General features: G+C 44.1%; 1 protein-coding gene across 2 annotated transcripts in view; it reads right to left on the bottom strand.

Annotated features, from left to right (window-relative positions):
• Nucleotides 1-257: 257 nt before the first annotated feature.
• The window catches only part of Basp1 (brain abundant membrane attached signal protein 1), a 51,386-nt gene continuing 26,306 nt past the window's right edge, over nt 258-25,337 (bottom strand). For both annotated transcript variants that reach the window (XM_052159808.1, XM_052159809.1), the window contains exon 2: nt 258-1,691. In XM_052159808.1, the coding sequence (XP_052015768.1) occupies nt 1,011-1,682 (672 nt within the window). In that variant the 5' untranslated portion in view covers nt 1,683-1,691 and the 3' untranslated portion in view covers nt 258-1,010. The remainder of the gene's footprint in view (nt 1,692-25,337) is intronic.

The raw sequence follows: 25,337 nt of genomic DNA, 5'->3' as shown, positions 1-25,337 counted from the left end.
TCTTACCTTCATTCAGTTGTACTCAGGAAAAACACCTACATTCCCGAAAAGGAGGGGAAAAGAAAGTCAAGAGGCATTACTACTTTTTATTTGTTTAACTTTATTACTGTTGCACCATTTATACAATTACATATAATTTCAATGCATCCATTGTACATTTTTTTTGTTTTTTTATTTTTTTTCCATTTTCCAATGGGTGGTGTGTTGGTGTCTAAGACACAGATGGAAGAAAACTGGCGCTGCAGTGAACGCAGATGTTTGTTTTTTTTTTTTTTTTTTTTCATTTCCACTGACCAATAAACAGAACTACAGGTGCACCCAACCACGGACATGCATTAACTCGTCATGAGAAATCTAGGTAGGCTAAATATGATGAGAGAATGTTTGTCACTCCCAAAAATATCTGGAGAGGAAGAATGGAGGGTTGGCATTGAGATACACGTGGACAAGCTAAGTGGGCTCCGTCTGAAAGTTGGCATTCATCCACGAACGTTAAAAAAATACCAACAAAATAAGAAAAGGCTGTAAATTAAAAAAGGAAACACAGAAAATACTGCTTTCATAAAGATCTGATTGCCTTGGCACTGGACCTGTGGGCAGAATCAAACGCCTCCCTCCCCAGCTGCATCGTGGGAGAGATGCTGGGGGTTTTTAAGGATGGAGCCTTAGGGGACAGCGGTTCAGGTACAGATGATGTACTTTCAGACAATGATCTCTAAAATCCAGGACTGACTGGTCAAGTTGACTGAAGGTATATTAGATATTTCCCCACAAAAATACTATTTGGATTCTCCCCGCCCCCTCCCTCCCCTGATGGGACACATCCTCTTTATTTTTTTCTTTTCTTTTCTTTTTGTTTTTAATCCCTTGGGCAATACATATCCTCACTTCCAATTTGAAACAAGTTAGTATAGGATAGAGAGACAGAGAGAGGACAGAGTGAGAGACAGAGAGAGCGTGAGACAGGTCGTTTGCGGGTGGCGTCGTCGGTTCTGGCTAGGCTGTCCCGGTTACTCTTTGACGGCCACGCTCTGCTCGGAGCTGGCGGCGGCGGGTGCCTCGGCCTGGGGCTCGGCGGCGGGCGCGGCGGGCGCGGGGGCCTTGGCCGCGGAACTGGGCGCCTCGGAGGCCGCGGGCGTCTCCTTGGACGAGGGCGCGGGCTCCGCGCTGCTAGGTTTAGAGTCTGAAGCCGCCGGGGCCGCGTCGCTTTTCGCCTCGGGGCCGGCGGCGGGAGCCTCAGTCTTTTTGGCCTCGCCCTTCTCCTGGGGCGCAGCGCCGTCAGCCGCGCCCGTGCTCTCGGTGCCCGCGTCGCCGGCCTTGGGGGCCTCGCCGCCCGCAGCGGGCCCGGGCGCGGCCGCCTCCTGCTCGGGCGCCGGCGCGGGCTCGGGCTGCTCCTCCGCGGCGCCCTCGCTCTTCTCGGGCTCGGCCTTGGGCGCCTCCTCCTTGGCCGCCGCCTTGTCGGCCTCCTTCTCCTCCGCCTTGGCCTCGCCGTCCGCCGCGTCCTTGGGCTTCTCCTCCGCGCTCTCCTTGACCTCGGTGGCGTCGGCGGCCGCCTGGGGTTCGCTCTCCTTCGGGGTCCCCTCCTCCTCGGTGCCCGCGCCTTCGGCCTTCTTGTCCTTGTCCTTGGCCTTCTCGTCGTTCACATTGTAGCCCTTCTTCTTCTTGCTCAGCTTGCCTCCCATCTTGGAGTTCTGCAAGGAAGCACAAGGGGAGACAATGGGGAGTTAGGGTCCAAGGAGGCAAAAGTCGCTTCCTGCAGAGTCAGGAGGGCGTGGAGGACCTCGGGCGACCGCACAGCGGGGAGCAGCCCGGACCTCACAGGCATCCTACCATAATTAGAAGGAACAAAGAGCAAAGTAAAGCCCCAGCTGCGAAGGCTGCAGGCCATCAAGTAATGGCCATCAATGGCCGGCTGCAGTAGCCATTAGGGAGGACAGGTGGTGTGGTATTGGTTTCTTATCTGTCTACTTATATCTATCCCAAGTATCCAGGAGGCTTGAACACCGCAGCACAAAATGGCAGGGACAGCCATTTTAGAACTACAGTAGCGCTGGGTTTTTTGTTTGTTTGTTTTATAAACCCTAATAATTTACAAATAACTTTTGGAGGAACTGCACGGTATGAATCACAAATCTCTCATCCATTCTTTTCCGGGCGCAAGGTTTTATAGCGTCGTATGCCAGTGAGAAATCACTGACATGTTGCCTCCTTTAGAAAATGCTCTTGTTTTCTATTAATGGGAGATGGCAGAACTTTTAAAGGCTAACATTCCACGGTCCCTCTAGCTCCCCATGAGAGGAGATGCACTGTGAGGGAGGGAGGGGTGGGGGGTCGGTGTACAGCCGGGATCTGCTCACTGTTGCAGGGCTCTGAGCAGGCCTCTTCACCCAGCTATTGCCCCTCCCCTCACTCTCATCCATTCAGATCAGGATAAAAAAAAAGAGCTTTTTCAGACACTACACTTCTTGTAATCATGATTCACGATAGTGAAATAACCCACACTGTTTGAAAGTCAGGTGTGGGAAAGAGTACTACTCTTCAGTTAAAATTCCTCTCACCATTCTATGCTAATTTCCTGTCTGGGTTACCTTTAAGAGTTGGAGGAGACAGAAAAAAGAAACAAACACAAAGATGACTAAAATACTCTTGCTAGTTTCAAGAAAGGTCTTGATTATGTCATCCAAGGATTGCTCTTACATTTCTTAAACGGGGAAGAAGAAATGGCTTGGAATCCTAACCCACTTCAAACAACTGGTCCTATTTTTGGTAGGACCAAAATATATGTGATGAAACCACAATTAAGCAACCATTTTTACCACGAACCAATAAATGAAAACATAAATGTGACTAATAGGTTAAATTGTATAACACCTTCATCAAATTCTTAGACACTTCATCAGTGGTTGATATCACACACAGCTCGCACTTCCTGTAATCCACGTGACGTTTGATGCATTGGGTTGACTTGGGAAATAGAAAACCTGGCAGGTCTACCTTTAGACACTTCTCCCAACTATATAACAGAAGCCCATACACCAACCTAGAAATTACAGCCTATGAGGCACGGAGTAAATGTAGTCTCATTGCGAACAAAGAACGGTGTGCCGGGCTCTGACACCCACGGTATGAAATTCTATATAGCAATCCCCAGAGGTTTAAAGTCCTGTTGGTTTACAAACCTAAAATCTAAGTTACTAAAATCGGTTTTCTGAAGCACAATTAAAGCCACGTTCTATTCTTTGTTTTAAGTCCAGCTGTGATTCTTTTCTTGGTAGAAATCGAACAGACGAAATCAGGTTGTAAGCAAGAGAATGTGTCTCAATAAGATCGATTTAAAAAAAAAAAAAAAGAACACATACACCCCCTGACCCAGCTGATTTACCAGTGTGATACAAAGCAGATTCCTGGGAGGTTTAGGAAACGGCACTAGGGTTACCAGGAAAGCAGCTGTCTGGTTATTTCCCATGAGAATAAGAGTGAACCCTACCCAGCATCCAGAGGGGTAAATTAAAGTTACAACTTAAAATCTAAGGTGTCAGGTACTGTCCTAATCCTACACGATTTATCTAAAGTTATTTAATCTTCTCCAGAGCATCATACAATGGTGTGCCAGTAGCTGCCTCCTTTTACTTAGAGGAAAACTAACTAGTTGAGTTCACGAGCTGTCCAATGAAACCAAGGTCAAAGCCCACAAGAATGTGTTAGTGCAAGAGGCTCCACCTGGCAGATGAAGGGGGAACTCTGCCCACTAAGAAGCTGATCTCGCAAAGCATCTCCACCGCACAGGAATGTTACCTTCCTGGATCCTGAGGCAGGTCCTCCCAGAATGGAGCTCAGCGCCTAAGAGAGGATACAGGCTATAGGAGAAACATTGTAGCGACTGTCCTCTATTTGCTAGTGAAGTGCTTTTATCAGGTGCTTAAGGAACCAGAGCCAGCAAGGAACATGGACATGGAGTTGAACCAGTCCTCTCCTTTCTATAACCTTTGTTTTTGAAGAAAATTATTTAATATAGAAAGTTGGAACCCTTGAGTTTGAAAAAAAAAAAAAACACAGGGCTAGAGAGATGGCTCGACAGCTTAGAGGTGCTTACTGCTTGCAGGGACTGCAATTGGACCTACAACCCAGTGCCTGCAATTCTGGCACTGGGAAAGTAGAGATGGGGATTGCCTTGAGCAAGATAGCTAGACAGGCCTTATCAACCAGCTCTGGGTGCCATTGAGGGAACCTTACAGGAAAAATAAGAGTGGGGAGGAACCCAAGGAGACTCTGGACATTTACTTTGGGCCGCCACACAAAGGAGCAAACATTTGTGCACACACATTTGCACGCACACCATACGCATATACACATGAGAAAGGTGGGGTGAGGGGAGAAACAGGTAACACCCAAAGGGCTAAGCTTGCACATGCATTTCCTCACACTTAGGATGTCTGCTAGCAGTGAGTGGGACCAGGAAAAGCATGGGCAGATGCCGAACACATGGACTGGAGTTCTGTGTGTTCCGGAGGCAAACAGTAGAGTTCACCTCTCTTATTCCGTCTCAACAGGAAGAACCTTCTCCATTTTCTAGTAAAAGTGTAAGAATACCTTCTGCCATGAGAGCTAAAACTACAGAACCACAGTTTCAAATACGCAGTGTGTGTGTATACACACAATACATATACATCATACATACTTGCAAACATACTACATACTACATACATACATACATACATACATACGAGGTTTCAAAAACCCAGTCATTCCCAGTTAGTTCTCTTTCTCTGCCTCCTGCTTGTAGATGAAAATGTTAACTCCCAGTCACTGCTACAGTATCCTGCCTGCCCTGCCCTGCCTGCCTGCCCTGCCCTGTCTGCCTGCCTGCCTTCCCTGCCTGTCTGCCTGCTTGCCTGTCTGCCTGCCTGCCCTGCCCTGCCTTCCCTGCCTGCCCAGACTGCCTGCCTGCCCTGCCCTGTCCTACCCTGCCTGCCTGCCTTCCCTGCCTGCCTGCATGCCCTGCCCTGTCCTGTCCTGCCTTCCCTGCCTGTTTGCCTGCCTGCCTGCTTGCCTGACTTTCCTGCCCTGCCTTCCCTCTCTGCCTGCCCTGCCTGCCTGGCATGCCTTCCCTGCCTGCCTACAGCCATGCTCCCTGCCCTGACAGACATGAACTCTAACCCTCTGGGAGCAGGAGCCCCAAATTAAATGCTTTTATAAGCTGTCTTGGTCATATTGTATTATCACAGCAATAGAAAAGTAGCTAAGACTACAACCTTGGCAATTAGTCCTTAGCACTGTTGCTTGGGTCTTCTTGAAACAGTTTCTCACTGGTCTGGAGCTTGTCAATTTGGCTGGAGTGGTGAATGCTGTCCCAGAAGCCTCCTCTCTTGGGGGGGGGGCTGGAATTACAAACATGCCACTATGCCTGGCTTTTACCTGGCTTCTGAGATGGCGCTCCGGTCTAAGTAACTGACCCAGTCATCTTTCCAGCCCCCTCTGTGGGCTCTTACACTGTGTTTCTTTAAGAAAGTACTTAAAGAAATGTCTCCCTAGCCAGATAGCTCAGGTATGATAATTTCTTTTTTCCCTAAAAGCAATTGGAAAAAGTAACAAACAGTCTAAAAATTATGCTTCAGTTTCTCCTTTAAATCATGTATGAGGACTCTTGGGGTGACAGGTATATCTTATTGAACAAAAATATTTATAACTAGTTTTAATTACATCAGGAGGAGAAGTGTGATCATTTATATTGACACTACAGCAAACCTTAATGATAAATTGGTTCTTGATCCTGAGAATTTTAACAGGGAAATTTTTTTAGCTACAAAAATATTTGAATATTTGCATAAATACTTATCTTTTATGTTTACTCAAAACGTTGGGAGATTAAAGGTGACAAATAATTCAGAACTTATAATGAAGGCACTCTCACAGAGACAGTCTGAAATGTTTTTGTAAGCCTTTATTGCTTTCTCTCTAGGAAGCCTGTCAAAAACCAGAAATATATATTCCGTAGCTGTTCACATTACATAAGTTGTGCTTATTTTGTATACAATCCTCAGGACACAGTAGGCCCCGATCAACTCTGTGTAATTATCACAGAAGCCCATAAAGCCTCCTCAGATCTCAAAAACTACAGTATGATATTGGTGCTGCCAAACTCAGCTCATCTGGAACAGACCTCAGCTCATATTTTTCGATCTTAAAGCCAGTCTATGAGTACAACCAATCAAATTAAATTAAATTTTACTTTTCCCATCTTAGAAACTAAAGGTAGAAATGCCCATCTCAAAGAACTTTTAGGGGAAAAATTAATTAACTATAAACTTTTTCTTTAAGACTTGTGACATTCAGTATGAAGTTGGCTAAAAAGACTTAATTGTTGGAAAATGATTATGAACCTGAGCAGGGCATCTTTCTTTTGGGTCTCAAATTCTCTGACCAGTAACGTGATGATATTAGAAGTTTGATCAGTCTTGGCATGGGAGGGGGTAGTATGAATGCTTACTGCACTATATAAAATGTCATTTAGGATAAAAGTGTAACATAAAGTTCTATGTGCCTGTGATCCCAAATCTGAGACCATTTTTCTCCCTTAAAAATTGGATTGACATCCGCCTCAGTTGTTATTGTGACAAACTGTCTCTGGCACGGGATCAATATTTGTGACGTTCGTTGAAAAACTAGAAATGAGAAAACAGTCACTTTAGACTATCAAAAAAAAAAAAGAGTTAAAACTTTATGAAACCTGGTCTAAACATTTGCCAAGGAATAGAGTGTCTTAGGGATCTCAATTACATTTCAGGGATATTTTAGCACAGTGCGTCAGTTTATGAGTCAGAACAGGACTTCACTGAATACATCATAGATGAAGTCATAACTGTCAGAAAACACAGGTTTCAACAGGTTCCCTGGCACGGAGTTATGGCTAGCGCCCCAGTTATTTATAAGAGACAGCTGTGCCCCTCTCACTACTGCTGGTGAGTCCTCTACCACCATCCATGGTCCTGATCAGCAGGATTCACCCTCTGCCAAGGGAAGGGACCTGCCACACCGTGTGTCCTTTCTGCCTCATGCTCGTCATAGCCTTTGAAAGCCAGCTTAAATAGAAGAATAGCTGATACAGTCCCACAAATTAAGGAGTCACTCAGCTTAACATTATGTGGAAATGTTAGAAAAGGTAAGTAGGAAGAGGTTTTGGGTCCTGATTTCTATAATATATGCACCTAGCTCTCTCTCTCTCTCTCAAAAGAGCCAGTGACTGCTAACCTATCAGAAACAAAGAAATTCAAAACAAGTACAGAATCTAACCGAGCTAAATTAAAACAATTTCCTTTACCCACTCAGCTTCCTATGAGAGCCATTTAAATATATAAGGTCAGTTCTCCATCATCTAAGAGGAACAAAGAAATCCACTTCCTGAATATAAAATATACTTGTAAAAAAATAATAAGTCAACTTTGTGAATGTAGGAACCCTCATTCCACAACCACTTCCTCTACCATCTCTCCCAGGACTGTCCATAGAGCGGACATTGTGTGCAGAGCCTCAGGAACACATGATCCATGCAAATAGAGCCCTTCTGTTTTCCCAAGCTGCTTCACAGGACACTAACTCTGAAAGGTTCCCCACATATAGAAGCGTATTGTATCAACCAGCAACTTTCTCCCAGGAAATGGCCAGCAGTGAACAGGATCACCTGGGTAGCACAGCAGACACCCTTCTTCCTCAGTGCATCCCACGGTCCTTCCGGTCCTAACCACAGACTCCAGGCACCTCAAAGCAACATTGAAAACTAGGGGACAATCTCATATATAAGCAAGGTGATCCTCTCTGGGTGGGGCAGGGGAAGGGGTTGACAGTATCCCGAATTCTATCAAGAGAAGAGAAAAAAAAATCGCTCCAAAGAAATGAATGCTAAGATTTCAGCACAAACGTTTTCTGACAGCATTCCTTTTCCTTCCTTCCACAGGCGTAGGGCTTAACACAAACTCTGACCTTGGAAGAAACTATCTTCCCTTTTGATTCTAACTGAGCTCAGAAGCCTAGGGAATTATTTTCTAAAGGAAAAATATTTAGTTCATTTCTAAATACCCATGGCCTCTCTAATAGACTCCGGGAATTTTCTAAATAATTCTTATCCGCTGATTTTTCTTTTAAATGAAAGGATACTATTTCTCTATTTTCTAAAGCGGAAAGGCTACATCAAAAGACACATTACCATTTGACAGAGTTAGAAAAGGGCAGCGCTTTTTTGGAACTCAGGTGGTAGAAAATAAGTATACGGCAAGATCCGCTCACTGTAAGTGGTGGGTACACTCGGAGTTCAAAATCAGGAACATTCAAGGCCAGCCTGGGATGGAGGGGACCACGCCTAAGACAAAAATCGTTTTTCAAAAAGTTTTTAAAGGCCAGCATTTTGTAAGATTTTGTTTGGCACGTAAAAGCTGAGGTTCTTGAAGAGCAGTTGTGGCTTTTAAAGCCACTGGCCATGCTCTGAGACTAGCAAAGTCATGGTGACCTGAAGCATGGTTAGGTCACAGATCTAACCAACAGGGAAACCAACAGGGGAGGCAGCCACCGGGAGAGCAGAATGGGAAAGTGCTGCTCGTTTTGGGAGAAGCCACGTCTCTAACCCTCCCGATGCTGTCATCCTGTCATCGGAGGATGCTCCACACCCAATCGCTCTCATATTTTTACCTTACAGACACTGAGGTCACAGATTTATCCTAAAGACGTTGTCAGAAGAACAGGAGCAAGACCTCGCAGCAGCAAAGAGTTGACGCCTAGGCTCCATTTTTAACAAAAGTAAAGGCCACGGTGTTGGGAACCAGGAGACCCAGCAGGACCCTGCCTTCGGTTCTAATAACCATGCCATTGATACATTGCTTTGGTGAATAGAAACTCTATGACCCAATTTCAGGAGTAAGAAACAGTGAGTGTATCAATGGGGGTGCCTCAACCCCGACCAGTAGTAACCCGCTAAAACACCCGGCAGGCCTATTAATTACCTGGACATTCTTTTTTTTTTTTTTTTTTTTTTTTTTGGTTTTTTGAGACCTCAACAGAACTCAACTTGGCAACACGCAAAGCAACAGCACTTACATGGGGATGTCTTTTGGGGTTTCTCTGTGTAGCCCTGGCTGTCCTGGAACTCACTGTGTAGACCAGGCTGGCCTTGAACTCAGAAATCTGCCTGCCTCTGCCTCCCAGAGTGCTGGGATTACAGGCATGCGCCACCACCACCCGGCTTACCTGGACATTCTTTTGGGGTTCATCAAAAGGACTGCAACAGGGATGTGGGCATAGCTTTGCAGCTAAGCACACATACTGACCAAGCATGAGGACCTAAGCTCAGATTCCCCAGATCCCACCTGGGAAGCTGAGAATGGTTATACAGGTGACTGTAATCCCAGCTCATCAGGGAGAGAGTTCTGGGGAGTACTGGGTTTCCAGCAAAATTCCAGTGGCAGACCATGTCTCAAGACAATAAGATGGGGAACGGTGGAGTAGTGACATCTTCCACTGGCTGCTTTGCAGGCATGGGGGGCTTATACACCCGCATAGGAATGTGTGTATACGATAGGTATGTGCACGCTCTCTCTCCTCTCTCTCTCCCCCCTCTCACTCACACACACACACAACACACACACACACACACACACACACACACAAACACAAGAGTTTCACAATTTTACAAACACAGACCTACAGTCATATAACATGTGAGACTTCATAGCCCCACGTCCTAGGACAGCGTCTGATCCACATGTAGTTCCACCACGGAACTTGTTTGTGTGGTTTCCTGATACAATGTGAGTTTCATAGAGCTGTTGTTTCCATGTGGTTTCCCTGTTCTTTGACGTAAAACACATTCAGTGGTGTGCCCGCGTGTCAATGAGGGAGAATGGGAGAATGCTGGATTAAATCAGGCAGTGAGGAGAAGACACAGGAACTGTATTCATTTTAACAAGCCTTCAGCCCTTTGAGACGCTTCCTCTGAAGGCCCTGGGACTGACGAGGTCATCCCAACAGACCTCAACTTGGACGCAAAGCGACGGCACTTACATGCGGATGTCTTTCCTGTCTGTGTTCTGAAGTCTGGACGCTTGGCGTGCGGATGATTTGCAATCACTTGCTTTTCACTTTAGCAGAGTTCCCTGGGTCCTATTTCCACGGCGTAGGCTACCCAGTTATTTGACTGAAGAACAGAACCCCCAATCAGAAAATCCCCAAGTGCGTGAGGAGGCCAATCCAGGGCATTAACTAACATTCACCACGATGTGCCCAACTCCACGCCTCATCAGTACGCTTTATATTAACATTACTCCGTTGATAGATACAGCTTTGTAATTTAATAAAGCTCGAGGGCATGCATTAACCAGCATACATTAACAGCACTAAGACAAGAAAATGGCTTCAAAACCTCCATGTGACCCAAAGGCTAGTGCGTATGTCTATCACGTCACGGGCTCTCTCTATTTGTCTTTTTTCTCAACACTTATAACATCTAAGCACTTTTTTACATTAAAAAAACAAAAAACAAACCAAAAAACTGCCAAACACTGCAAAGTTCCTATTTTGAAAATGCAAATTTGGGTTAGTTAGCCACTTTAACCAGAATCAGCAGAACAGAGTTCTTAAGTTTGACAGTAAACATTATTATGCAGACAACTCCATATCTGCAGTAAAACCCAATGAGAACACACAGCAGCCTGGGAGACTAGCGTGTTAGTTGATTTTCAAGATCATCATGTGGTACACACAAGAAGTAATCTTCTGATTGTGTTTCTATCTTATAATCAGTAGAAAATATGTCTGCCATGGAAGGATGCTAGGCACCAGCCCGCCTTTCTTGACAGAGTTCGGTACACGGCTATGGTATGATAACTACATCCTTGGACAAGATACTGTCAACTCCGCTAACTCAGAGCTGCAAAGCTAAGCAGTTTTAGATACCAGAAAACTGACATTTTGAAGAAATATAAAGTTACAGTGGGCTCATGAGCTACATCTACTGATTACACATTTATCACAAGTTGGACTTCAAACCACTCAGAATGGAAGAATCTAAGCTATTTGTCAAAGCTAGTTGGGATTGGGTGTGGTGGTGTATGCATAGCTATAATTCCTATACTGGAGCAGCTGAGGCAGGAGGATTGAAAGTTCAAGGACAATCTAGGCCACACAACAGGAATGTAGTGTTCTCTTAGAAACACTACAAACCACACACACACATACACACACACAAGCTAAAACATGCTGGGAGGGACTCTCCCCTTACCTTAAAGACAGAATTAACAGAGAATAGGGTGGTTTTAGTAAGTATAAATAGAAGAAAGTGTCTAAAATAGTTTGTCAGGCCTACTAATTTCTATTTGGAAGAAATGATTGGTTCCTTTATTCTAAATGGTCAAAACTTTTACTCTAAAAGAGGGAAATTAGGTAAAGACGATGTAGCTTTTGTGTTTGGGGATTCACAGTACATTTGCTGTCAAGTTTCTTCAATGCCTGGTGAGTATCTCCATTATTAAACTTACTGTTTGTCACTGTCTGATTCAGTCAAGGCTTTTATTCAGCAGTTCTAACATCACTACCATTTAGGGAAGGTAACGTTCTCCATGGAGTGTTCTCCAGTAAGAGTTGTCAGCTTAAGTTCCCAAGGCAAACCTTTAAAATATCATGAGTAAAAATTGAGAGAAAGCATTTTTAAGACATTTTAAGATTTTCTTTTCTTTTTTTTATTCCATAAAAACATGGGCTTAGTATTATGAAAACATATTGGGAGGAATTATTGGGAAGGAAAGAAGGGAGGAAGAGAGGGAGGGATGGAGGGAGGGAGAGAAGGAGGGAGGGAAGAAAAGAGAGAGGAAGGAGGGAAGAAAGAAAAAGACAAAAGGTCTATCTCCACATGCAGATGTATGCACTCATGCTTCTATGACACAAATTTTCCAGAGACTAAGATGAATTTTGTCTTCAAAAGTTCAGAAATGTACAAGATCACAGAAAGCTTTTCCAGTACAAAAACAATGGATCAAGTGACCGCCCTGTTCTAACTCACCCATCTTAGGTCAGTCCTACAGAAGCCTACTCAGAGTATTTCTGAGGGATAAGAGGGGAGGGGGGAGGGAGAGAGGGAGGAAGGGAGGGAGAGGGAGGAGAGAGAGGAGAGAGACCAGCATGCAGAGGAACCTGGGAAAATTAATATGATCAAAATTCATTCTAGAAATCTACACTCCTCAGAGTGGAGGAGGAGCTTTATTTGAAGCACGTAAGTCTAAAACCTGATGGACAGGAAGCAGAAGGGAGTGAATACGATCTAGGGAGACAATGCATATAAACACCAAGAGTGAAAATGAGATAACTGTCAAGGTCAGAGGAGCAAGGAAAGATTATTGATTATGTAGAAACATCAAAATTACTTACAAAATGACTTATTCTCCCTAAGATAAGTTTAATGGTTGATCTCTGTATACATCGATATAGTACCTGATGCACAAGGAAGAAATTATCACTAGTCCCACCTTCCCATGAGAAAAATTGGGGATTATAAGAGGTTAATAACTCACCCTCCGCCAGCGAACAACTAACTGTTTGTAACAACTGGGCTCGCCAGCGCAGCTCCTTAACCAAAGGAAAAGCAGCCAGGAAGGAAAGTCCTACCCCTCAAGCACAGGGCGAGGAGCCTTGAAGGATAAGTAAGCTTTCAACAGGAAAACCATGAGAAAGTGCAGAGTGTTAGCATCCCTGGGAGCAAACAGGAAGTGCTCATTGAAAACTATCAGAAAATCCTTGACATTCATGAAATAGCCAAGGACAGTCTTTTTCCCAGGAATGGGAAACTGTGGACCAGAAAGACACAGGTTGCCTAGTGAAAAGGATATCTAGGTTGCCACAGAAGACTCAACCGTGGGAACAGTTAGAAAATAAAAGGCAAAGCTCAGGTATCAAAAAAAGTAAAAAGAGTTTTAGGAAGTATCTCTGTGAAGTCAGATGGTACTTTAAGAAAGGTAAGAACAGATTATACAGTTTGACTAGGCCACAGATCTGTGGACTCCTGCCCCTCCATGACCTTACTACTGGGGGGGGGGGGGGCGGTGCTTGCCTCTTGGAAAGGACCAAATAATATCTGAGTGGCATGTAAGGACCTCGCCTCAGTCAACACCAAGAGTCTGGGCAGAGTGATTCCAGGAATCCGGATTATTGGCAAGGCTGATTTCTGTATTGCAACAGGGATTTGGAAGGAATGAAAATATGCACGGGAATGTGGGATGAGGCTAAGAACAAAGAAACTAAAGCAGAAAGATTAAAAGGTACTCATGGAGGAAGGTTCTAGAAGATTCAAGATGTGAGTCTAAACTAAGCTTGTCCAAAGACTTGGTATTAAGAGAAGGAGGAGGAGGAGGAGGAGAAGGAGGAGGAGGAGGAGGAGGAGGAGGAGGAGGAGGAGGAGGAGGAGGAGTACATCCAACTCTAAGGGTTGTTTTCTCACCCAACACTGCTCTCTTCCAGACAAGGGTGGTGAAATATGAGCCATTCCAAACAAAATGTCTCTTCATACGGTCTCTGAGTAGTACTGTTGGCTCATAAGGAAAGAGAGACACACACACACACACACACAGAGAGAGAGAGAGAGAGAGAGAGAGAGAGAGAGAGAGAGAGAGAGTGAGAGAGAGAGAGGAACCTGGGGAAATCAGAATGATTAAAATTCATTCTAGAAGGACGCACATCCCTCAGAGTGGGGAAGGAGGTGTATTTGCAGCACATGAGTCTGAAATCTGACCGTCAGTCAGCAGTCAGCCTTCAGAGCTTTAGGTTTTCATTCACACGCCACACAGGATCTGTTAAGTACTGGGAGCAAAGAAGGGGCAGGCGTTTCAACAGCTGACCGTCGGCACAACTGACCTAGTGACCGACAGTTACACTTGGGGAGGTCTTACTGTGACACAGAGGCCCATGTAGCAGTAAGCAGGCTCTTGGCATTCCCCGTGGTTTCATGGGCTTCTAAAATAAAGAGGCACCAAGCAAGAATGGATGTATATATTCTCAACCAGCACCGAAAGGGCCTTGATTCATTCGAACTCCCATTCTCCTTTATGACAAAACCTGACTCAGGCCTAGACAAGCTTCCTCTGTTGTCATTTGTCATTTGATTGCTCAGTCCCTTTATATTCTGTTATACTGTGCTAAAAGCAGTCAAGTGGACCTAAAGCTTCCCTTCAATATTTATTCAAATATATCTGATGTCTGTCGAACAAAGGTTTTGTTTTGTGTTTGTTTTATGGTGGTTACCATCCAGTGGGAGCCTGATAAATACTATAAAGTCACTATACACAGGAACATGAAACTCTGGCTATAAAATTCTAAGATGAAAAGAATCAACGCAACGATGTTTGCCAACCAAATTCTGTAAATCCTTCTTTCACATAATGGTAGAAAAATAAGTGTGCTAAGCTACACTTCAGATTTCCATTCCAGTAAATGTAACATGACTAAGTCCTGTGGCAGCAAACTGTCACCGTGATCCACGGTGACATTAACAAAAAGCATACAGGTATCCTACAAACAATCATGTCACGGTTTCCCCACTTTAAATAGCTGTGTGCACAATAGACAGGTCAGTTTTCAAACTGCACCTCCTCTAACTGATCCTACAAATCGTTACCTATAGAAGCCTGAGCTGATTATTGTGCTGTTGCTATGAACCTGACAGGTGAGGCTTCTCCTGGCATGCAAAGATTGCCTGGCTGCAGACATTACACAGAACCCCTCATAATACATCCTCCTGCTTGTGGGCAAGCACTCATGAATTATGCATTTTTCACCCATCGTGGGATTTGCTTTTAGAGTCCATCATGGCCTCTCTCATTGTTATTTATTTGCACTTAACCGGTGGTCCTTTCAAAAGCACTGGCTGCAGCATCCTCACACAGGATTCTCCATGAATCACCTGTCTTTCCAGTCAATATGGTGAGTGAACCGCAACCAACCACCTCAGGAAATGGAAGCTGCTGAGATCATTTCTAAGCCACATTTGCCTTCCAAAGACTCAGGAAAGCAATACCTGTTTTATTACCACAACTAATTTAGAACTCTCAAAGAGAATCCAAAATAAAATATGGGGGTGGAGATAACTGATAGCAGCTGAGGTATTTTTGCTGTTTATTAGTGGACCAGACAGGGCGTGATGGGCTTCAAGCCATGACAGTTTCTCTTACTTGTATCTGCCTGACAAAGAAAGGAGATCTGTCGACAGTAGGAATAGCTACAACTTATTTCCAGTCATTCCTAACCCCAAATATAAACAGATGAGTCACACGTTTTATGACTGCCTAAATTTGCACTAGGTTTTTATTTTAATGTATCCTTTTTTTTTTCTCCAATCAACAAGTATAGTATGTCCAGCCTTAAAACCACTTTCCCAGTTTTAATCGCTGTCACAAAAAAAGAACAAAACAAAACACAGAAAACAGGAAAGGATTCTAGAATCCTTTATATCCTTAACCAGCTAAACAAAGAATGTGCTTTTCCTTGGTGTCTTGCTTAACACAATGAAGCCTTCAATGAATGTTTCCCACGTTTAATAAAAGAATGAAAAGTCGCTAGGCAAATCGCAGTACGTGGTAGGTCTACATCTAGGAAACTGCAAAACTGAGTGACACAGTGTCAGATGACACAGTGCAGCACCAGTGCTCCGGCCACCAGGTTCCTCCTGACCGTTGCTATGCCAACCAGGATTTCTACCTCAGTCAGCTCATTCTCCTCCACAGTTTCACCTTCTTCAAGTCTGAGCCCCCAAGCTACCCAAGGAGACACCACACAAGGGAGAAACGTTCCAGCATGTCATGTGAGTGCAACAGAGATGAAGATGTTGCTTCTCACCCAGGAAATCCCGACGGAGATCCTTTGGTCCTGAGCACAGAGCCTAGCTGACACTCAGGACCACTCTCTGAGTGGATGAATGGAAATGGATCCTAGCCTGGATTCAATATAACTTAGAGCCTCCCCTTCGAACTCTCTTGCTTTGCCAACCACTTCGACAGGAAGTGTGCAACAATGCTGAGGCTGGCATACACAACAATCACTGAAGAGTTAAGAAAACAAGGAGAGTGGTGGCATCACAGGGACTTCACAGGAGATTAACTGGATGGCCTGGACTAGCTCCTAAAAATCTATTTCTTCATCAGTATACCACACAGAAACTTAGCACATGGCCAAGTGCATGTACAAGCTGAACAGTCCACACGTGAAGTGTGAGAGGCCCAAGACTTTTATGTCAACTCTACTTCCTGAAGCTTGAAAAGAGAACTAGCTAGAGTACTGGTGGCCATAATGAAAATTAAAAGTAAATAAGGAAAACAGAAAGCCAGGAAACCTAAGACTAAGTAAGACATGTTGAGGATACATCGAACTCAGTGGTCTTGGTCCCACCAGCTCGCAGGACATACTGCCTATACTGCCTTTTGAGTTCTTTTGGCAAGCAGAGCTGCGCATTGCAGTAACTAGTCCCAAACTTCTCCAGCAGCAAAGACCCCCTCCCATCCCCCACTCCCTGCGCACCTCTGCTCCCTTGCAAAACTCCTCAGTGAGGGCCACAGAAGGAACAAGATGCAGCAGACTTTGCTGAGAAAGGCTCCTGACGATGGTGACAGTGCAAAGAAACCCCTGCACGCCTGCACCAGGACTTAGGCTCTTGTCAGCCCCCGACCCCCAGCAACTTTGTCCTTAATCAGGGGGAATACCAGACAGGTGCTATCTGGTTTTGAAAGCTCTCTCATTACATAAGGCTTTGATTGTTGTTCAAGATTTGCAGCCAGTGCTATGAGACAATACTGTTCTCAGGGGCATCCACTTTATGTAATTAGAGTTCGTGTTTCAGAAAACGGGTTTTTCTCTTCGGGTTCAAATAGAACCTTAATGGCTTGAACTCTGACCCTGTATACTCAATAGAGAAAAAAAAGGCGTGTGGGGTTTGACATCAGCAGATCTATAGATCTATAGGGCCTGGGGCAGGGAAGTCAGTCTCTTCAAAGCCAAGCTTGCCTGAAGAAGAGGAGGGCGGGCAGATCATCACTGCATTCTCTGCAGGAAAGGGAATGAAATCTCTTGACACACACAGTAGGTCTCCACTCCATATTTGTTTACACTCTCCTACCTGAAGTCTCTGCTGTATGTACACACAACGGAGTAACCCGAAACTCGTTATCCTGAAAACCTGGCATGAAATAGCAATCAGACAATTGCCGTATTCACAATGGAGAAACAAGAGAACATTGACTCAATTATCTTAAAATAATCAGCTTCCCTAATGCTACAATCCTAGGTCAGACACGGCAAAAAAAAGGCAGTCTACTGTGCACGCTAGGATTCTAGGAGCAGGTACTGTAAATTAATCTTACAATGATGAAAACAGACAGTCCACACCAGTAAAAAATTAATAAAACCCAGAACACCAAAAGGCTGAGTCCCCAGACTTAGGAAAATGCCTCTAGGGAACCAGCAAGAGCAGAGATTCCATTTAACGTACCCTCAGAAGCCAGTGTGCTTTCCAAAGGATCTCCATCTTTCTTACGTCAGGCTAGGTCAGGAGACTGTGGCTAAGAGTATGGAGCTAAACAGCATATTCTCTTCTGTTCAATTCACCTGTTTGAGGTTGAGTCACAGTTTTCAAATCGAACTATTTTTTCCCCACAAAAAATATTTTATTTTCCATCCAAGGGTGTAAAACCATATCAAGCACATTTGAAACGAACTGACAGAAACCTATAGCCAACCTGAGCACAGGAACCAGGAGAAATCTCAGGCTCCTCCATTTTGCTCTTACAGCTTTAGAGAAAGCAAGAAAAGCAACTGAGCCTGGAGGCCACAGGTCTGCCATGATGTCATTCAACCTCGTGGATCCTAAGCGTCAACATAAAGTGGACTCACCACAGCCATGACGCTAACTGCTCAGGTTGAGTCGGCCACGTTTAACTGCCCAGGGTTGGCTATTGCGATCGTAGTATAAATGTCTACAATTGCACCTCTTAGCTCTCTACCTTAGTCTTCATAAAAATGTGTAGTAATAATAATACTTGTCTAATGAGAATGTCTAAGAGGCTCAGATCCACCTACTGACTTGTTTCAGAAATGATGCAAACATCTTGACTCTGTGGCTAGAGGAAAACAAGATCAACTCCAACTTTCCTAGACTCTTACTGCCTATGTTACAGAAAAACTCTGCCTTTTGAAAGGGCCAAAGGGAACACAGAAAATGTCCGCCTAGAGTTAGAGTCAGTCAAAGCTGCTTAAGCAAATCAACTACAGTAGAAGATTGAATTCTTTTGCAAGAACTAGAGAAGAGAAATCCACAGAGAAGGTTTCTTCATTCTCTCTTTAAAGACATGGACCAAGGCGTGAGCTGCTAGGAAACTGGGTATAACAGGGTAGGTGGAAAGTGTGCAGACACCAGACGAAGTAGAAATAATTACACCTCAGATGCCAGCAACAGTGCATCTGCAGATCCATTTGATCAGGCACACATTTTTTCTAATAGTTGGATAAACTGGGCTCCTATCCTAGGCATTCAACCATGTCTCTTACACATGGCTGCGGCATACAACAGACTTGCACGTTACAATTTCCTACTCTTATCGGACTGCCATGGATGGTGGGACACAAATTAAACTTACTGATTGGCTCAGGGCAGCCAATGAAGGGCAAGAGAGTTAACACAGAGAGCAGCCGCAGACTGACACAGGGACCTCTCATACACCTCTCAGATGCTGAAGTAATCGTAGATACAAGATTGAAAGGGGGTGCTAATCTATGACTCACATCCCCGTTTTAAGGGGGAAAACCCTAGCAAACCTCTTGTAGCGTTAAGTGGGTAGAATGTTTTACTGTGTCATTAACATGAGGCTAGAGGACCTAAAATAGATTTGGTTGAACCAAATCCCTTAGAACAGAGCTCCCCCCAGCTCTTTGTGATCCAGAACCTGACCCTCACATCTCTACACACACAGGATCCCCTCTGCAAAACAACTCAGCTTCTTCAAAACCCATCTAGCAAAGACACAAAAATAATAAAGGTGGAGTTTCTGTTTGACTTTGTTACATGTGAATACAACAGAGACTGTTTCGGGTAAAAGGATATAAACAAGAATTGGCTGAAGACCTACTGTGTATGTATGTGTGTGTGTGTGTGTGTGTGTGAGAGAGAGAGAGAGAGAGAGAGAGAAGAGCTGATTTCCCTCCCTTTCCTCCAGATGAAGGTTGTGTTTACAAATTTTGGAAATGGATTTAACAACATTGCTGCTTAGAAGTGTATTATTACAAAAAGCAGGGGTCAGGAAGACCAGATCTACATCTTCAATGAGCTGAAACAACCAAGGAGAAGCCAAAGGTAAACTGAAAGTACCCAAGGCCATGCCAAAGCCAGGGAACATCGACAGAGATAGCAATCAGAACCGGAACGGCACTTCCTGTGGCGCCAACCGAATCAGGCCGACCCGTGTGATGGGTACTGATATAAAGATACCCAGTATCGATGGCACTAAAGATCTGCTCCCTTCACTTGGCAAGTTCCAGTTCTATCAATTTTCCCACAATAACGTAATTTGTTCTTTATGGCTGAATAACACTCTATGGTGTGTGTGTGTGTGTGTGTGTGTGTGCCCATTAAGATATGTCTGATTGCATAACTTCGAAAAGTATGGTCAAAAACATGGAGGTAGAAGTATCTTTGGGGTATGTTGTCTTAGAGTCCTTCTGATATATTTTCCTATGTAGTAAGAAAAAAAATCACATGATGCAGTTTTAATTTTTTATTATTATTGTATGTGTGTATGTGTTATGAATGTGGGTTGTGTATGTGCACTCTGTCTTCTGAGGGTACATGAAATAAAATCCTCCTCCTGTTTGTACCCTGGACATGCTTTTCTGAATCTCCTGGACCCAGCCATTTGGTGTTCTGGGTTTTATTTTTCCTTTGCTGGTACAAACTGTTTGCATTACTGTAAGATTTACTGTGAGAATCAGTTTAGGAATCAGTTCTCTCCTTCTCCCGCTGGCCCTGAGGTTGAACGGACAGGCCTGTGTGGTGAGCACTTTTAGCCACTAGGCCAGATTTCCAGGTCTGCTCTTTTCAGGAACTTCCACACCTACCAATTTCCACAGCGGCCGGATTTCTTTACATTTTAACGTTCCCTCAGTAGTGGGCAGGTGCTGCGACCAGGCAGTCTAGCCTGGGGCTGTTGTTTGCTTTCTTAATCACACAGCTTGTGACTGAAGGAAGAAGATAAAGGAGGGGAACCCAGAAGAAAAATGCCACATTTTCTCTCATACGTGGTACATAAATGACACGAGTGGACTACAGAGATGAGGAACAGGAGAAGGAACTTTGGATGAAAAGGTACAGGGTAAAGATGGCTGACAGTGACACTGGGAAACTTGCACCTTCTCAGTTAATATATGATGATTTCTAAAAGCTTTATAAAAAGAGAAAGCATTTACTCTCTCCATTCTTTTCATTAGCCCCCCCACCCCCACCCCTATGTTATCACTCAACCCTTACAAGGAATGGAACCAATCATGACTTGCACTAAACTTCCTGTGGCCTGAGGCACAGGGTTCACTCTGTGATGGAATGAATATACTTTTACTTGAAAACTGCATCCAGAACTCAATATATACAAACAACTCGCCTAATCAACCTTCTTCCTTGTATTTTTGCACCCAGACTGACTCTATCTAATTGTGGCTTGGAAACTGTAGTTAAAAAAAAAAAAAGCCACAAAACCAGAATGATAGTCTGTGACAAAACCATCTCCATTTCCTTAGAATTAGTGAGAAGAACCCACCCCCATACCATTCCCTGCCTCATCAGATCTTCCCACACACCCCACCCAATCATTCTACACTCCAGGGGTCATTTCCAGAAGAATCATTTTATGCTCTGTAGACAGAAGGGATGCCAACAGCAGACAGATAAGCCACAACCACCAGACACACACTAGCTACACAAGTGCTCTACACTCCTATAACGTATACAGCCTTGAATGGAAAAGCAATTTAAAAAGAGAGAGAGAGAGCATCAACTGCAGTTGTTTTAACAGAAACTTGCTTTTTCAGTTACAGATAAATGTAAATTAACTGCTAAAAAAAAGAATAGAGAAAGTGCTTCTGGTTCTTTTAAACATGAAACGTGCTCATTCTTCACAACCAACACTCATTTCCATATAGGATATTAAACAACTAACTTGCTCATTTCTTTGAAAGAAAAGAAAAAATTTCTCCCTCAAGACTTGTCTAGCTCAAAATGCTAAATACTCTCAAGTACGGTGCAAATAAAGAGTTCCAATTAGGATACATTGTTGAAGTGCCTGAATGCAAATTCCATTTATAGTGTTTTCCTCAAGTAGCCAGATACATCTTTACATGGTACAAATACAAGGTACCATATGTGGTAATTAGCTCTGAAAGATTCTTACATTCCATAAATCCTCCTGCAGAGTTAGTCATCTCCTCACTAATGGGCGATAAAGTGCACATAATTTGCACAATGCTGTGAGACAACAAACCTGCCCTCTACCATGTAAGCACACAGGTATCAGAGGACCCAAATATGTGATCAAAGCAATTTGCCCTCCCTGTTTGGTAATCAACTGAATTTGAAGGGAAGTTTCAAAAGATATGGTTTACTTAGAGATGTGGGGAGAAGTTTGGTTACTCAGTTCTATCAAAAGCACACAGGAGAAATCAAAATGCAGAGCCAACAGAGCATCTAACTACACAACAAGGCAGCTGTTCTCAAGGCACGATCGATTCACTTGTGAACGGCACCATTGTAAAGACAAAGAATTTTCAAAAATGTAGCTAAGTCCTCTGAATCCTGTAAATGAAGAATGATGGCTGATTTTCAGTTTGGTCAGGTGATTTTACTTATAGGATTAAAGCTGAAAATTCCACATGCTGACCTCCAGTTGAACCAGCACCATTTGTTGAAAAGGCTATCTTTTTTCTATTGGATGTTTTCAGCCCCTTTGTCGAGGATCAAGTGGCCATAGGTGTGTGGGTTCATTTCTGGATCTTCAATCCTGTTCCATTGATCCTCCTGCCTGTCACTGTACCAATACCATGCAATTTTTAACACTATTGCTCGGTAGTATTACTTGAGGTCAGGGATACTGATTCCCCCAGAATTTCTTTTGTTGCTCAGAATAGTTTTAGCTATCCTGGGTTTTTTGTTATTCCAGATGAATTTGAGAATTGCTCTTTCTAACTCTATGAAGAATTGAGTTGGGATTTTGATGGGTATTGCATTGAATCTGTATATTGCTTTTGGCAAAATGGCCATTTTAACTATATTGATTCTACCAATCCATGAGCATGGGAGGTTTTTCCATTTTTTTTTTTTGAGGTCTTCTTCTATTTCCTTCTTCAAACTCTTGAAGTTCTTGTTATACAGATCTTTCACATGTTTGGTAAGAGTCACCCCAAGGTACTTTATACTGTTTGTGGCTATTGTGAAGGGGGTCATTTCCCTAATTTCTTTCTCAGCTTGCTTATCCCACTGATTTGCTTGAACACTCCTCCACTGCTGGTGGGGTTGCAAATTGGTACAACTACTCTGGAAATCAGTCTGGCGGTTCCTCAGAAAACTGGGCACCTCACTTCCGAAAGATCCTGCTATACCACTCCTGGGCATATACCCAGAGGATCCCCAGCATGTAATAAGGATATGTGCTCCACTATGTTCATAGCAGCCCTATTTATAATAGCCAGAAGCTGGAAAGAACCCAGGTATCCCTCAACAGAAGAATGGATGCAAAAAAATGTGGTATATATACACAATGGAGTACTATGCAGCCATTAGAAACAATGAATTCATGAAATTCTTAGGCAAATGGATGGAGCTGGAGAACATCATACTAAGTGAGGTAACCCAGTCTCAAAAGATCAATCATGGTATGCACTCACTAATAAGTGGACATTAGCCTGGAAACCTGGAATACCCAAAACATAATCCACACATCAAATGAGGTACAAGAAGAATGGAGGAGTGGCCCCTGGTTCTGGAAAGACTCAGTGTAGCAGTATAAGGCAAAACCAGAACAGGGAAGTGGGAAGGGGTGGGTGGGAGAACAGGGGAAGAGAAGGGGGCTTATGTGACTTTTGGGGAGTGGGGGGCCAGAAAAGGGGAAATCATTTGAAATGTAAATAAAAAAATATATCGAATAAAAAAAAAAAGCTGAAAATTCCAGACCTTAAACCCCTTCTTCCAGAGCCACAATCAGCAAAGTGGGCTGTCTCTGCTCATCCACAGGAATGAGGTTCCCCCAAAGCTCAGGCGTGGCCATTCAAGAACACTGCCTGCTGCACCTTTGCACCCCAAGAGCCAAGCTGAACAACTGTAATAGACATTGTGTAGTCAGAAGTCTAAAATAGTTCACATCTGGTCCTTTAAGTGGTGACAGTGGTGACACATTAGTCATCCCAGCTCTCAGGAGGCCGAGACAGGAAGATCACAGGTTTGAGGCCAAACTGGGCTACATATGCAGACCCCTGATGGCTGGAAAGTAATAGAAGTGGAGAAGGAGGGTTTGCTGAATTATGTCTCAATCTTAGGTAAAAGTACTCTACCCAGTGACCAGATGGGAATCTTTGATCCACGTTCACTGGAGGCTATAGATATGAATCAGATATTGTTCACTTGCAACAGAATTATCACTGAGTAAGAATGCAAGAATTCCACTCAGAATTCCACTGAGTGGAATGCATGAAGAATGGGAAAGAAGAGAGCTCGGGGACTGGTGGCTTTGTGGTTTGATTGATTGATTGACTGACTGATTGATTGATTATAACCCAGTCTTTATGACAACAAAGAGACAGAGACTGTAACAGAAGCACAGTTCTTTCAGGTCCAACACTCAGGGCTAGCCATGGGGGATGGTAATGCTTTTATCTGAGGGGTTATTTATAAAGTTTTAGTTGGGAGATTTACATGCTCCCCCTTGAGCAGAGGACATGGTCAAGTGGGCCCTCGTGGCTATATCATGCCTGGGCCTCTCCAAAGCTGAGATGTGCATCTCTGTGATGGTTCCATGATGTCAAAGAATCATCCAGTGATAAAAGAAAGAAAAAAAATGTCATCCTCTTCATACCGTGAGTTTCTCCCTAGACAGCTCTTCTCCAACATTAAGCCTAGCCTGGGCTCTTCTCCATCATTAGGCCTAGCCTGGGCTCTTCTTTCTTATCCATGGCTGCTTCTAAACATTCGTGGAAGCATCCCCTTGGGCCCCACCAATGTCTGGATCCTGTTAAGACGCCAAGCCACTCTGCATTTCCAGAGCCTCTGGGATGCTACAATTGCCAGACCACCAACCGCCATGCCCAGGTTTCACATTCGGGCTAACTGGTAAACCAAATAGATGGCTCTCAAAACCCTCTAACGTGGAGTTTCCGCAAGTTAGCTGAGTTGCCTTTCTCATCTGCTTGAACCTATTCTTCCTCTTGTATTCAAATCTAAGAAAGGAGAGCGATCAAGCGCTCCAGCCACCAAGCAGAGGTGCTGGGGTTTCATCATCAGGGCCGCTAGCCTTGCATGCAATCATGTGCACTCCATGCATTTAGAATCTTGGTGAAATGTCATTACAGGAATACCAAAGAAACAAGCTGGGCATGATGGCACACACCTGTCATGCCAGCAGTTGGGAGGTAGAGGCAGGAAGATCAGGAGTTCATGTTTAACACAGAGAATTCAGCTAGTTTTCAAACCACCAACCAAAGCATAGACATGGTGGGACCCATGGCTCCAGATGCATAGGCAGCAGAGGATGGCCTTGTTGGACATCAAAGAGAGGAGAGGCCCTTGGTCCTGAGAAGGCTAGGTGCCCCAGTGTAGGGGAATACCAAGACAAGGAAGTGGGAGTGGGTGGGTTGGTGAGCAGGGTGAGGGGGGATGGGTTAGGGGATTTTGGGGGGGGGGGAAGGGGGACCAGGAAAGGGGACAACATTTGAAATGTAAATAAAGAATATATCTAATAAAAACAATTTTAAAAAGGAGAGCTAGTCTTCCAAGGAAAGACAGGAGAGCTAGTCTTTCCAAAAGGAAAAGAGAAGCAGAAGACAAAAAGAAGCATGCATCCATACACTGCCAGTCTCTCTGTATATTGTTTATTAACTCCACAGAGCCACTTGCACAACCCTTCCTTATCTTAATGCTTTCCTTTTGACTCTACTTGGAGAGAAACAGAAAATCTGAAAGCAGTAACTCCATCTGCTCTTTCAAACTTCCCATTAGCTAATGACATGTAGCCTGAGAAAGTCAGGGGAGGTGGTACCCTCTGCTCACTGGACTGATAAGAGAAAGGAGTAAG

This window comes from Apodemus sylvaticus, chromosome 16 (genome assembly GCF_947179515.1).
Source record: "Apodemus sylvaticus chromosome 16, mApoSyl1.1, whole genome shotgun sequence".
Taxonomy (NCBI): domain Eukaryota; kingdom Metazoa; phylum Chordata; class Mammalia; order Rodentia; family Muridae; genus Apodemus; species Apodemus sylvaticus.
Note: the sequence above shows the minus strand (reverse complement) of the source record. Positions and strands in the feature narration are given on the sequence as shown.